Below are 15,590 nucleotides of genomic sequence, written 5' to 3' on the forward strand. Positions count from 1 at the left end.
CTTTCTTGTGAAATTGTGACCTTTTTCTTGTGAAATTCCAACTCATTCGTGCATGTGTGTGTGTGTGTGTGTGTGTGTGTGTGTGTGTGTGTGTGTGTGTGTGTGTGTGTGTGTTCAGAGCTGAGGGAGGCGGTGAGCAGCTTGTTGGAGGAGAAGAAGAACTTCCTGTGTCAAATCAATGAGCAGCAGAGAAAGATGGAGGAGTTGACCACTCAGGTGAACTACAGTGCACTTCAACACCGATACTGTGCGATAGTAATATTGGCTATCAGGCCACATGTACGTTGTGTGGTATCAATGTGCGATACAAGCGGTTCTGCAGCGTGTTTACTTGTGTGTGATATAATGTGCGATCCAAGTCTTGTACTTCGTCAGTGTACTGTAACCTTGTGTACTTCAAAGGTGCAGTAGTCAAGTGTGCCAGTCTTCTACTTATTCAGTGTACTGTTACCATGTGTACTTCAAAGATGAAGTAGTCTAGTGTGCCAGTCTTGTACTTCTTCAGTGTACTGTAACCTTGTGCACTTCAAAGGTGAAGTAGTCAAGTGTGTAAATCTTGTAGTTCTTCAGTGTACTGTAACCTTGTGTACTTCAAAGATGAAGTAGTCAAGTGTGCCAGTCTTGTACATCTTCAGTGTACTGTAACCATGTGCACTTCAAAGATGAAGTTGTCAAGTGTGCCAGTCTTGTACTTCTTCAGTGTACTGTAACCTTGTGTACTTCAATGGTGAAGTAGTCAAGTGTGTCAGTCTTGTACTGTAACCTTGTGCACTTCAAAGATGAAGTGTGCCAGTCTTGTACATCTTCAGTGTATTGTAACCTTGTGCACTTCAAAAGTGAAGTAGTCAAGTGTGCCAGTCTTGTACGTCTTTAGTGTACTGTAACCTTGTGCACTTCAAAGGTGAAGTAGTCAAGTGTGCCAGTCTTGTACATCTTCAGTGTATTGTAACCTTGTGCACTTCAAAAGTGAAGTAGTCAAGTGTGCCAGTCTTGTACGTCTTTAGTGTACTGTAACCTTGTGCACTTCAAAGGTGAAGTAGTCAAGTGTGCCAGTCTTGTACTTCTTCAGTGTACTGTAACCTTGTGCACTTCAAAGGTGAAGTAGTTAAGTGTGCCAGTCTTGTACTTCTTCAGTGTTCTGTAACCTTGTGCACTTCAAAGGTGAAGTAGTCCAGTGTGCCAGTCTTGTATTTCTTCAGTGTACTGTAACCTTGTGCACTTTAAAGGTGAAGTAGTCAAGTGTGCCAGTCTTGTACTTATTCAGTGTACTGTAACCTTGTATACTTCAGATGAAGTAGTCAAGTGTGCCAGTCTTGTACTTCTTCAGTGTACTGTAACCTTGTGCACTTCAAAGATGAAGTAGTCAAGTGTGCCAGTCTTGTACTTCTTCAGTGTTCTGTAACCTTGTGTACTTCAAAGGTGAAGTAGTCAAGTGTGCCAATCTTGTAGTTCTTCAGTGTACTTGAACCTTGTGTATTTCAAAGATGAAGTAGTCAAGTGTGCCAGTCTTGTACTTCTTCAGTGTACTGTAACCTTGTGCACTTCAAAGATGAAGTAGTCAAGTGTGCCAATCTTGTAGTTCTTCAGTGTACTGTAACCTTGTGCACTTCAAAGATGAAGTAGTCAAGTGTGCCAGTCTTGTACTTCTTCAGTGTACTGTAACCTTGTGTACTTCAATGGTGAAGTAGTCAAGTGTGTCAGTCTTGTACTGTAACCTTGTGCACTTCAAAGATGAAGTAGTCAAGTGTGCCAATCTTGTAGTTCTTCAGTGTATTGTAACCTTGTGTACTTCAAAGATGAAGTAGTCAAGTGTGCCAGTCTTGTACTTCTTCAGTGTACTGTAACCTTGTGCACATCAAAGGTGAAGTAGTCAAGTGTGCCAGTCGTGTACTTCTTCAGTGTACTGTAACCATGTGCACTTCAAAGATGAAGTAGTCAAGTGTGCCAATCTTGTAGTTCTTCAGTGTACTGTAACCTTGTGTACATCAAAGATGAAGTAGTCAAGTGTGCCAGTCTTGTACATCTTCAGTGTACTGTAACCTTGTGTACTTCAATGGTGAAGTAGTCAAGTGTGCCAGTCTTGTACTGTAACCTTGTGCACTTCAAAGATGAAGTAGTCAAGTGTGCCAGTCTTGTACTTCTTCAGTGTACTGTAACCTTGTGTACTTCAATGGTGAAGTAGTCAAGTGTGTCAGTCTTGTACTGTAACCTTGTGCACTTCAAAGATGAAGTAGTCAAGTGTGCCAGTCTTGTACTTCTTCAGTGTACTGTAACCTTGTGTACTTCAAAGGTGAAGTAGTCAAGTGTGCCAGTCTAGTACTTCTTCAGTGTACTGTAACCTTGTGTTCTTCAAAGGTAAAGTAGTCAAGTGTGCCAGTCTTGTACTTCTTCAGTGTACTGTAACCTTGTGTACTTCAAAGATGAAGTAGTCAAGTGTGCCAGTCTTGTACTTCTTCAGTGTACTGTAACCTTGTGTACTTCAAAGATGAAGTAGTCAAGTGTGCCAGTCTTGTACTTCTTCAGTGTACTGTAACCTTGTGTACTTCAAAGGTGAAGTAGTCAAGTGTGCCAGTCTAGTACTTCTTCAGTGTACTGTAACCTTGTGTTCTTCAAAGGTAAAGTAGTCAAGTGTGCCAGTCTTGTACTTCTTCAGTGTACTGTAACCTTGTGCACTTCAAAGATTAAGTAGTCAAGTGTGCCAGTCTTGTACTTCTTCAGTGTACTGTAACCTTGTGTACTTCCAAGGTGAAGTAGTCAAGTGTACCAGTCTTGTACTTTGTCAGTGTACTGTAACCTTGTGTACTTCAAAGATGAAGTAGTCAAGTGTGCCAGTCTTGTACTTCTTCACAAAGTACAAAATAAGAGTAAATATTATTAATACTATTTTAATTTGATGAGCTGAAGTCAGGCGATGTTTTTGTTGTTCAGACGCAGCGAGATGAGAACCGAATGAAGGAACTCGGTGACGCCGTAGAACAACAACGTCAAACCATCAAGAGGTTCCACAGAGGTACATGCACTTCATCTAGATGTGACAAAGTGCTACTGTATTGTGTCTACTCAACTGAGTGCACTGTACTGTGTGTCCTCCACAAAGTGTCCTTGATGGCCACTGAGGAGTACGAGGGCATGAAGGAGCAGCTGGACTTGGAGCAGAACCTTCGAGTCCGAGCGGAGACGTACGCACACCAGGTGAGAGAACTGTACAGGAAGCAGGTCAGCAAATATTATACACACTGTACTTTATACAAAGTAAATATTATACACACACTGTACTTTATACAAAGTAAATATTATATACAGACTGTACTCTATACAAAGTAAATATTATATACAGACTATACTTTATACAAAGTAAATGTAATGTACACACTGTACTTTAGGCAATGTAAATATTATATACACATTGTACTCTATACAAAGTAAATATTATACAAACACACTGTACTTTATACTAAATAAATATTATCCACACACTGTACTTTATACAAAGTAAATATTACATACACACTGTACTCTATACAAAGTAAGTATTATACACACAATGCACTTTATACAAACTAAATATACACACTGTACTTTATACAAAGTAAATATACACACTGTACTTTATACAAAGTAAATATATAAACACTGTACTTTATACAAAGTAAATATTGTATATCTACTGTACTTTATACAAAGTAAATATTATTTTCTAAACACACTATATTTTATACAAAGTAAATATTATACACACTGTACTTTATACAAAGTAAATATTATATACACACTGTACTTTATACAAAGTAAATATTATACACACACAGTACTTTATACAAAGTAAATATTATATACAGACTGTACTTTATACAAAGTAAATATTACGTAAACACACTGTACTTTATACTAAATAAATATTATCCACACACTGTACTTTATACAAAGTAAATATTACATACACACTGTACTCTATACAAAGTAAATATTATTTACACACTGTACTTTATACAAAGTAAATATACACACTGTACTCTATACAAAGTAAATGTTATATACACACTGTACTCTATACAAAGTAAATATTACATACACACACTCAATTTATACAAAGTAAATATTATATACACATTGTACTTTATACAAAGCAAATATTATACAAACACACTGTACTTTATACTAAATAAATATTATCCACACTGTACTTTATACAAAGTAAATATTATATACACACTGTACTCTATACAAAGTAAGTATTATACACACACTGTACTTTATACAAAGTAAATATACACACTGTACTTAATACAAAGTAAATATTATTTTCTAAACACACTTTACTTTATACAAAGTAAATATTATATACCTACTGTACTTTATACAAAGTAAATATTATATACACACTGTACTTTATACATAGTAAATATTATTTTCTAAACACACTATATTTTATACAAAGTAAATATTATACAGACTACTTTATACAAAGTAAATGTAATATACACACTGTACTTTATACAAAGTAAATATTATATACACACTGTACTTTATGCAAAGTAAATATTATACACACACTGTACTTTATGCAAAGTAAATATTATTTAGACACTGTACTTTATACAAAGTAAATATTATGTAAACACACTGTACTTTATACTAAATAAATATTATCCACACACTGTACTTTATACAAAGTAAATATTACATACAAACACTGTACTTTATACAAAGTAAATATATAAACACTGTACTTTATACAAAGTAAATATTACATACACACACTGTACTTTATACAAAGTAAATATATAAACACTGTACTTTATACAAATTAAATATTATTTTCTAAACACACTATACTTTATACAAAGTAAATATTATATACAGACTGTACTTTATACAAAGTAAATGTAATATACCCACTGTACTTTATACAAAGTAAATATTATATACATACACTGTACTTTTTACAAAGTAAATGTAATATACACAGTGTACTTTATACCAATTAATTATATACACACTACTTTCTACAAAGTAAATATTATATACACACTATTTTATGCAAAGAAAATATTATATACACACTGTACTTTATACAAAGTAAATATAATAAACACACTGTACTTTCTACATAGTAAATATAATAAACACACTATTTTATACAAAGAAAATATATACACACTGTACTTAATACAAAGTAAATATTACATACACACACTGTACTATATACAAAGTAAATATTATACACCCACTGTACTTTATACAAAGTAAATATTATATACATACTGTACTTTATACAAAGTAAATATCACATACACACACTGTGCGTTTTACAAAGTAAATATCACATACACACACTGTGCGTTTTACAAAGTAAATATATGCAAACTGTACTTTATACAAAGTAAATATTAAATACACACTGTACTTTTTTACAAAGTAAATATTTGATATACTTCAGATTTTAAAATGAAGATTACTCATGATTAATCACATTTTAAAATGTAGATTACTCATGATTAACCACATTTTAAACTGTAGATTAATCATGATTAATCACATTTTAAAATGTAGATTACTCATGATTAATCACATTTTAAAATGTAGATTAATCATGATAATGATTCATTATTCATCTACATTTTAAAATGTGATTAATCATGAGTATTCTACATTTTAAAATGTGATTACTCATGATTAATCACATTTTAAAATGTAGATTAATCATGATTCATCACATTTTAAAATGTAGATTACTCATGATTAATCACATTTTAGAATGTAGATTAATCATGACAATGATTAATTATTCATCTACATTTTAAAATGTGATTAATCATGATTAGTCACATTTTAAAATGTAGATTACTCATGATTAATCACATTTTAAAATGTAGATTAATCATGATAATGATTAATTATTCATCTACATTTTAAAATGTGATTAATCATGAGTAATCACATTTTAAAATGTAGATAACTCATGATTAATCACATTTTAAAATGTAGATTAATCATGATAATGATTAATTATGCATCTACATTTTAAAATGTGATTAGTCATGAGTAATCTACATTTTAAAATGTGATTACTCATGATAGATCACATTTTAAAATGTAGATTAATCATGATTAACCACATTTTAACTGTAGATTAATCATGATTAATCACATTTTAAAATGTAGATTACTAATGATTAATCACATTTTAAAATGTAGATTAATCATGAGTAATCACATTTTAAAATGTAGATTACTCATGATTAATCACATTTTAAAATGTAGATTAATCATGATAATGATTAATTATTCATCTACATTTTAAAATGTAGATTACTCATGATTAATAACATTTTAAAATGTAGATTACTCATGATTAATAACATTTTAAAATGTAGATTACTCATGATTAATAACATTTTAAAATGTAGATTAATCAGACGTCATTACTCGCTTGCGTGATTGAAACTAACTTAAAAAGAGCCCAATATTTGACTCAAATGCAGTTTTACGGTCAAACAGGAACATTTGTTTACATTTACGTAAAGGAGACAAAATCAAGTGTGTGATTAATCTGCGTATGTACATGATTAATGGATCATTCTTCATGTAGACGTATTATTGCATCATCAGCGTGTCACCGACCGCCGTGTTGTGATCGCCACGCGCTCTAACGACCGTGCGGCTTATTAACCGGACGACCCTCACATGCTGCCCGCTGACCGGAAAAGCAAAGAAGCCCGCGGGTTCGAGTCCGCGCCTTGACAACGTGTGCGCTGCGTCTCCCCGCAGATGTTGGTGAAGCAGAAGGAGGCCAGGCGCCAGAGCACGCTCCTCCTGCAGAGCGCGGAGCCCACCGTGCAGCTCCTGGGCGCCCTGGAGGAGGTGGCCGCCATCACCAAAACCTTGGAGGAGCAGCGACTGCAGCATCAGCAGACGGTGAGGAAAAAGTCCCTCCCCCGGTCTTCTCGTCTTGACGTACCTGTGTGCAGGTGCGGGGCCTGGAGGCCCAGCTGGACGGCAGCAACATGAAGAAGGAGATGAAGGCTCTGCAGAGACAGGTGGAGCTGCTGGAGGACGAGAAGAAGGACATGCAGGAACGACTGGAGCAGGCGGAGAAGGACAAGCTGCACCTGCACCACCAGCGTGCGTATAAGACACACCCTCATCTTCTCTGCTACCTTCTAGGGGGGGCTAAACAGTCACGTTCCAACTGGGGGGGCCATTCCATCCTGAATCCATTCTCCATTCAAACCCATTATACTTTTTCTAAAGAGGTTATAGGTTAGAAAATATTATTCTGGTTGCATGGAGATGGCCTTAAAAACCTATTTTTATTTCAAATGTATTTTTATTATAAAAAAAAAAAAAAATATATATATATATATATATATATATATATATATATATATATATATATATATATATATATATATATATATATATATATATATATATATATAAATATAAATATATATATATATATATATATATGTTAGGTCAGGATAAAACACAGAGGCTATATCATCCCTACAAGCCTGTTTCGCAGACCTTGTGCACTAACCTTGTGCACTTCAAAGATACAGTACTCAAGCGTGCCAGTCTTGTTCTTCTTCAGTGTACTGTAACCTTGTGCACTTCAAATGTGAAGTAGTCAAGTGTGCCAGTCTTGTACTTCTTCAGTGTACTGTAACCTTGTGCATTTCAAAGATGAAGTAGTCAAGTGTGCCAGTCTTGTACTTCTTCAGTGTACTGTAACCTTGTGCACTTCAAAGGTGAAGTAGTCAAGTGTGCCAGTCTTGTACTTCTTCAGTGTACTGTAACCTTGTGCACTTCAAAGATGAAGTAGTCAAGTGTGCCAGTCTTGTACTTATTCAGTGTACTGTAACCTTGTGTACTTCAAAGATGAAGTAGTCAAGTGTGCCAGTCTTGTACTTTTTCAGTGTACGGTAACTTTGTGCACTTCAAATGTTGAAGTAGTCAAGTGTGCCAGTCTTGTACTTCTTCAGTGTACTGTAACCTTGTGCACTTCAAAGATGAAGTAGTCAAGTGTGACAGTCTTGTATTTCTTCAGTGTACTGTAACTTTGTGCACTTCAAATGTTGAAGTAGTCAAGTGTGCCAGTCTTGTACTTCTTTAGTGTACTGTAACCTTCTGCACTTCAAAGGTGAAGTAGTCAAGTGTGCCAGTCTTGTATTTATTCAGTGTACTGTAACTTTGTGCACTTCAAATGTTGAAGTAGTCAAGTGTGACAGTCTTGTACTTCTTCAGTGTACTGTAACCTTGTGCACTTCAAATGTGAAGTAGTCAAGTGTGACAGTCTTGTACTTCTTCATTGTACTGTAACCTTGTGTACTTCAAAGATGAAGTAGTCAAGTGTGCCAGTCTTGTACTTCTTCAGTGTACTGTAACCTTGTGCACTTCAAAGGTGAAGTAGTGAAGTGTGCCAGTCTAGTACTTCTTCAGTGTACTGTAACCTTGTGCACTTCAAAGATGAAGTAGTCAAGTGTGCCAGTCTTGTACTTCTTCAGTGTACTGTAACCTTGTGCACTTCAAAGGTGAAGTAGTCAAGTGTGCCAGTCTTGTACTTCTTCAGTGTACTGTAACCTTGTGAACTTCAAAGATGAAGTAGTCAAGTGTGCCAGTCTTGTATTTATTCAGTGTACTGTAACCTTGTGCGCTTCAAAGATGAAGTAGTCAAGTGTGCCAGTCTTGTACTTCTTCAGTGTGCTGTAACCTTGTGCACTTCAAAGGTGAAGTAGTCAAGTGTGCCAGTCTTGTACTTCTTCAGTGTACTGTAACCTTGTGCACTTCAAATGTGAAGTAGTCAAGTGTGCCAGTCTAGTAGTTCTTCAGTGTACTGTAACCTTGTGCACTTCAAAGGTGAAGTAGTCAAGTGTGCCAGTCTTGTACTTCTTCAGTGTACGGTAACCCTGTGCACTTCAAAGATAAAGTAGTCAAGTGTGACAGTCTTGTACTTCTTCATTGTACTGTAACCTTGTGTACTTCAAAGGTGAAGTAGTCAAGTGTGCCAGTCTTGTACGTCTTCAGTGCACTGTAACCTTGTGCACTTCAAAGATGAAGTAGTCAAGTGTGACAGTCTTGTACTTCTTCAGTGTACTGTAACCTTGTGCACTTCAAAGGTGAAGTAGTCAAGTGTGCCAGTCTTGTACTTCTTCAGTGTACTGTAACCTTGTGCACTTCAAAGATAAAGTAGTCAATTGTGACAGTTTTGTACTTCTTCATTGTACTGTAACCTTGTGCACTTCAAAGATAAAGTAGTCAAGTGTGCCAGTCTTGTACTTCTTCAGTGTTCTGTAACCTTGTGCACTTCAAAGATGAAGTAGTCCAGTGTGACAGTCTTGTACTTCTTCAGTGTACTGTAACCTTGTGCACTTCAAAGGTGAAGTAGTCAAGTGTGCCAGTTTTGTACTTATTCAGTGTACTGTAACCTTGTGTACTTCAAAGATGAAGTAGTCAAGTGTGCCAGTCTTGTATTTCTTCAGTGTACTGTAACTTTGTGCACTTCAAATGTTGAAGTAGTCAAGTGTGCCAGTCTTGTATTTCTTCAGTGTACTACTGTAACTTTGTGCACTTCAAATGTTGAAGTAGTCAAGTGTGCCAGTCTTGTACTTATTCAGTGTACTGTAACCTTGTGCACTTCAAAGGTGAAGTAGTCAAGTGTGCCAGTTTTGTACTTAGTCAGTGTACTGTAACCTTGTGTACTTCAAAGATGAAGTAGTCAAGTGTGCCAGTCTTGTATTTCTTCAGTGTACTGTAACTTTGTGCACTTCAAATGTTGAAGTAGTCAAGTGTGCCAGTCTTGTACTTCTTCAGTGTTCTGTAACCTTGTGCACTTCAAAGATGAAGTAGTCAAGTGTGCCAGTCTTGTCCTTCTTCAGTGTACTGTAGCTTTGTACACTTCAAATGTTGAAGTAGTCAAGTGTGCCAGTCTTGTACTTCTTCAGTGCACTGTAACCTTGTGCACTTCAAAGATACAGTACTCAAGTGTGCCAGTCTTGTTCTTCTTCAGTGTTCTGTAACCTTGTGCACTTCAAAGATAAAGTAGTCAAGTGTGCCAGTCTTGTACTTATTCAGTGTACTGTAACCTTGTGTACTTCAAAGATGAAGTAGTCAAGTGTGCCAGTCTTGTACTTCTTCAGTGTACTGTAACCTTGTGCACTTCAAAGATAAAGTAGTCAAGTGTGACAGTCTTGTACTTCTTCATTGTATTGTAACCTTGTGTACTTCAAAGATGAAGTAGTCAAGTGTGCCAGTCTTGTACTTATTCAGTGTACTGTAACCTTGTGTACTACAAAGATGAAGTAGTCAAGTGTGCCAGTCTTGTATTTCTTCAGTGTACTGTAACCTTGTGCACTTCAAAGATGAAGTAGTCAAGTGTGCCAGTCTTGTACTTATTCAGTGTACTGTAACCTTGTGTACTGCCGAGCAGGGAAACCTGTGAAACAGGCTTGTAGGGATGATATAGCCTCTGTGTTTTTTCCCGAGTTTCAATAGAATATTCTTCAACACATTAGGTTAGAAAAGCTCCTTCTAAAACCTTTTTTGTTTAAATCGATTCTTACTAAAAGAAAGAAATAACAATATTTTGGAATATATTTGTATCGATTTTTGAAATATTTGAATCAATTTAAAAGCAGGATGAATAAGAATTCGATTTGATTGGTTTGGTTTTACAATCTTTGTGTATACAGTGGTGGTCAAAAGTGTACGTACACGTGTAAAGAACATCATGTCTTGAGTTTCCAATCATTTCTACAACTCTTATTTTTTTGTGATGTAGTGATTGGAGCACATACTTGTTGGTCACAAAAAACATTCATGAAGTTTGCTTCTTTTATGAATTTATTATGGCTCTACTGGGTCAAAAGTATACATACAGCAATGTTAATATTTGCTTACATGTCCCTTGGCAAGATTACCTGCAATAAGGCGCGTTTGGTAGCCATCCACAAGCTTCTGCTTGAATTTTTGACCACTCCTCTTGACAAAATTGGTGCAGTTCAGCTAAATGTGTTGCTTTTCTGACATGGACTTGTTTCTTCAGCATTGTCCACACGTTTAAAGGGGAACATTATCACCAGACCTACGTAAGCGTCAATATATACCTTGATGTTGCAAAAAAAAGACAATATATATTTTTAACCGATTTCCGAACTTTAAATGGGTGAATTTTGGCGAATTACCGTATTTTCCGCACCATAAGGCGCCCTGGGTTATAAGCCGCGCCTTCAATGAACGGCATATTTCAAAACTTTGTCCACCTATAAGCCGCCCCGTGTTGTAAGCCGCATCTAACTGCGCTAAAGGAATGTCAAAAAAACAGTCAAATAAGTCAGTCAAACTTTAATAATATATTAAAACCAGCGTGATGTGGGCGCGCATGGAGTCGTATATCAACATGGACAGAGCTGCGTGAAAAAAGCCACCCGGCCTCTTCGCGTAAACTTAAACTTACCTTAACCACTCGCTCATCTTTTCTTCATCCATCCCTTCGAGTTAGCTTTTATGATGACGCCGGCTGGAAAGGTCTCTTTTGGCAAGGTCTTCCCTTTGAATATCACCATGGGTGGAAGTTTCTGGCCATTAGCATGGCAAGCTAGAACCACAGTGAAGGATGACTTCTCATTCCCTGTGGTGCGAATATTCACCGTACGTGCTCCCGTTGTATCCACAGTGCGGTTCACAGGAATATCAGTTGCTGTGAAATAGTAATCCGTGTGCGGATGGAGAGATTGCGTCTTTTCATGACCGCTTTTTCTTCTTCTACGCGGGCGGGTGGTTGCTTACAGTAGAAGAAGCGCTTCCTGTTCTATGGGGGCGGGTGCTTACCTTGGCGGTTGCTTGCGTAGAAGAAGAAGCGCTTCCTGTTCTACCGGGAAAAAAGATGGCGGCTGTTTACCGTAGTTACGAGACCGAAACTTTATGAAAATGAATCTTATTATTAATCCATATATAAAGCGCACCGGGTTATAAGGCGCACTGTCAGCTTTTGAGAAAATTTGTGGTTTTTAGGTGCGCCTTATAGTGCGGAAAATACGGTAAACGCCTTTCTATTATTCGCTCTCGGGAAGCAATCCGTCATTTTCTCAAACACCGAGTCAAATCAGCTCTGTTATTTTCCGTTTTTTTCGACTGTTTTCCGTACTTTGGAGACATCATGCCTCGTGGGTGTGTTGTCGGAGGGTGTAACAACACCAACAGGGACGGATTCAAGTTGCACCAGTGGCCCAAAGATGCCAAAGTGGCAAGAAATTGGACGTTTGTTCCGGCACACTTTACCGTCGAAAGCTATGCTACGACAGAGATGGCAAGAATGTGTGGATATCCTGCGACACTCAAAGCAGATGCATTTCCAACCATAAAGTCAAAGAAATCTGCCGCCAGACCCCCATTGAATCTGCCGGAGTGTGTGAGCAATTCAGGGACAAAGGACCTCGGTAGCACGGCAAGCAATGGCGGCAGTTTGTTCCCGCAGACGAGCGAGCTAAACCCCCTGGATGTCTTGGCTCACACTGTCCCTTATGCCACCGAGAGAAGAATATCGACCCCAGCTTCAAACTCCAAAACTGGACAGATCAGCTTTCAGGAAAAGAGCGCGGATGAGGGTATGTCTACAGAATATATGAATTGATGAAAATTGGGCTGTGTGCACTCTCAAAGTGCATGTTGTTGCCAAATGTATTTCATATGCTGTAAACCTAGTTCATAGTTGTTAGTTTCCTTTAATGCCAAACAAACACATACCAATCGTTGGTTAGAAGGCGATCGCCGAATTCGTCCTCGCTTTCTCCCGTGTCGTTTTCGTCGGTTTCGCTTGCATACGGTTCAAACCGATATGACTCAATAGCTTCAGTTTCTTCTTCAATTTCGTTTCCGCTACCTGCCTCCACACTACAACCATCCGTTTCAATACATGCGTAATCTGTTGAATCGCTTAAGCCGCTGAAATCCGAGTCTGAATCCGAGCTAATGTCGCTATAGCTTGCTGTTCTTTCCGCCATGTTTGTTTGTGTTGGCTTCGCTATGTGACGTCACAGGAAAATGGACGGGTGTATATAACGATGGTTAAAATCAGGCACTTTGAAGCTTTTTTTAGGGATATTGCATGATGGGTAAAATTTTGAAAAAAACTTCGAGAAAAAAAATAAGCCACTGGGAACTGATTTTTAATGGTTTTAACCCTTCTGAAATTGTGATAATGTTTAGTCAGGACTTTGGGAAGGCCATTCTAAAACCTTCATTCTAGCCTAGTTTAGCCATTCCTTTACCACGTTTGCCGTGTGTTTGGGTCATTGTCCTGTTGGAACACCCAACTGCGCCCAAGACCCAACCTCCGGGCTGATGATTTCAGAATCAGAATCAGAATCAGAATCAGCTTTATTGTCATTACGCAAGGTAACGAGATTGAGGCCATTCCATACAGTGCGATGTGTGCATGCTAGAAAAACAGTGTGCAAATATATAAAAATATAAAAAATATAGAAGTGCAATGAATATGGTGTGAAATGAATATATACATGAAAAAACAAAACAAAAGCAGGGTGGTTGGTGGAATGGGTTATTGCACCGAAGAGAAGGCAGTTATGAGGGACAATGGGGCAGTCCGTTCAGGATGGTTATGGCCCTGGGGAAGAAGCTGTTCTTTAGCTTGTCCTGAAGAATTTGGAGGTAATCCTCCTTTTTCATTGTCCCATTTACTCTCTGTAAAGCAGCAGTTCCATTGGCAGCAAAACAGGCCCAGAGCATAATACTACCACCACCATGCTTGACGGTAGGCATGGGATTAAAGGCCTCACCTTGGCCACAATACCCAGCAACCTAAAATCATCAGCCGCAGTTGGGTGTTCCAACAGGACAATGACCCCAAACACACGTCAAACGTGGTAAAGGAATGGCTAAATCAGGCTAGAATGAAGGTTTTAGAATGGCCTTCCCAAAGTCCTGACGTGTGGACAATGCTTAAGAAACAAGTCCATGTCAGAAAACCAACGTATTTAGCTGAACTGCACCAATTTTGTCAAGAGGAGTGGTCAAAAATTCAAGCAGAAGCTTGTGGATGGCTACCAAAATAATTAAAATAATAATAAATAAATAAAATAACACTAAAACAATAATAAAATAATAATAAAATACCATAATAAGAACCACACTTCATGACCAACAAGTATGTGCTCCAATCACTCTATCACAAAAAAATAAGAGTTGTAGAAATGATTGGAAACTCAAGACAGCCATGACATCATGTTCTTTACACGTGTATGTACACTTTTGACCACGACTGTATGTATCTAAGTATGTATGTGTGTGTATATACCAAAAGACACATTCCAGTACACACAAATAAAACAAACAAGCAGCATAATAAATAATAAAAAAAACAACAACAAAAAAACAATCTAAATATGAACTTGATCTAACCTTTTCTTACATTCCACACTACTAAATGATACAAGTTGTATTCCCACTGACATGGTATCATATCAATATTCCATCTAATATTCATTCTATGTTCTACACAAGTCTTATTTTATTAGTGAAGAACGTTTGTGTTCTATTTTCCAGCGTCTCTACGTGCCCATGGGAGAATTTGATGCTTTTATTTGTCCACTCAGGTGGACGTGAAGGTTGTGTTAACGTCTGCTAAGTGGGTCACATGACCAGACGGTAAAATGGCTGCGAGCTCTCACTCTGACATCGCGTGCAGCGTCTGAATAATTGAAGCGGAGACCATGAAAAATAGATTTCAGGAGACGAGCAGCATGAGGAAATAAAAACATGATTGTGAGGTTTAACGTTATAATTTATGGTGTTATGATGTATGTCATAATCAATCAATCAAACTTAATTTATTAAGCGCTTTTCAATGCAACACAAAGTGCTGAACAGACTTTAAAATAATACCCCCCTCCCCCATCATTACACACACACACACACACATATGAACACATGAATGCAAGTCTGAGTACAGAGGAGCCAGGTGAGTAAACACTATCACAGGAGCCGTCTGCACCAGGAGGTCATCAGAGGCCATGGTGGCCAATTATTGAAATTGTCAGCATCTGAATTGCTCTTTCTAAGTAATGTAATACTATGATGTTATAATGTCATAATGTCATAATGTTATAATATTTTGATGTTATGGTGACATGTCCTCTCTCTTCACAGTCCACCAGCTGCAAAATGTCGCCGCGACTACCGACACACCACCAACACCACCTCCTCCCCCTCCTACCCCGGCAACCGGCGTGGCCCCGCCCCCTGCGCCTCTCCCCCAGCCGCCGCCCCCTCCTCCCCCACCACCTCCCCCTCCTCCACCTCCCCCGTCGAGATGCAACCCTCTCAGGTGAGGAGCAGCCAACCCAATCATCATCATTATAATCACCATCATTCAAATCATAATCATCGTCATTCTGATCATCATTATAACCATCATCATCATCATCAATATAATCATAATCATCGTCATTATATATATGAGTCATACCAAAGACTATAAAAATGGGAGCCATTACCTCCCTGCTTGGCACTCAGCATCAAGGGTTGGAATTGGGGGTTAAATCACCAAAAATGATTCCCGGGCGCGGCCA

General features: G+C 37.7%; 1 protein-coding gene across 6 annotated transcripts in view; it reads left to right on the forward strand.

Annotated features, from left to right (window-relative positions):
- The window catches only part of shtn3 (shootin 3), a 68,489-nt gene that overhangs the window by 36,612 nt on the left and 16,287 nt on the right, over positions 1–15,590 (forward strand). For all 6 annotated transcript variants that reach the window (XM_061977276.1, XM_061977277.1, XM_061977282.1 and 3 more), the window contains 6 exons: positions 119–216; positions 2,929–3,010; positions 3,098–3,192; positions 6,772–6,918; positions 6,972–7,125; positions 15,169–15,346. In XM_061977276.1, coding sequence (XP_061833260.1) covers positions 119–216; positions 2,929–3,010; positions 3,098–3,192; positions 6,772–6,918; positions 6,972–7,125; positions 15,169–15,346 — 754 coding nt within the window. The remainder of the gene's footprint in view (positions 1–118; positions 217–2,928; positions 3,011–3,097; positions 3,193–6,771; positions 6,919–6,971; positions 7,126–15,168; positions 15,347–15,590) is intronic.

This window comes from Nerophis lumbriciformis, linkage group LG16, assembly GCF_033978685.3.
Source record: "Nerophis lumbriciformis linkage group LG16, RoL_Nlum_v2.1, whole genome shotgun sequence".
NCBI classification, from domain to species: Eukaryota; Metazoa; Chordata; class Actinopteri; order Syngnathiformes; family Syngnathidae; genus Nerophis; species Nerophis lumbriciformis.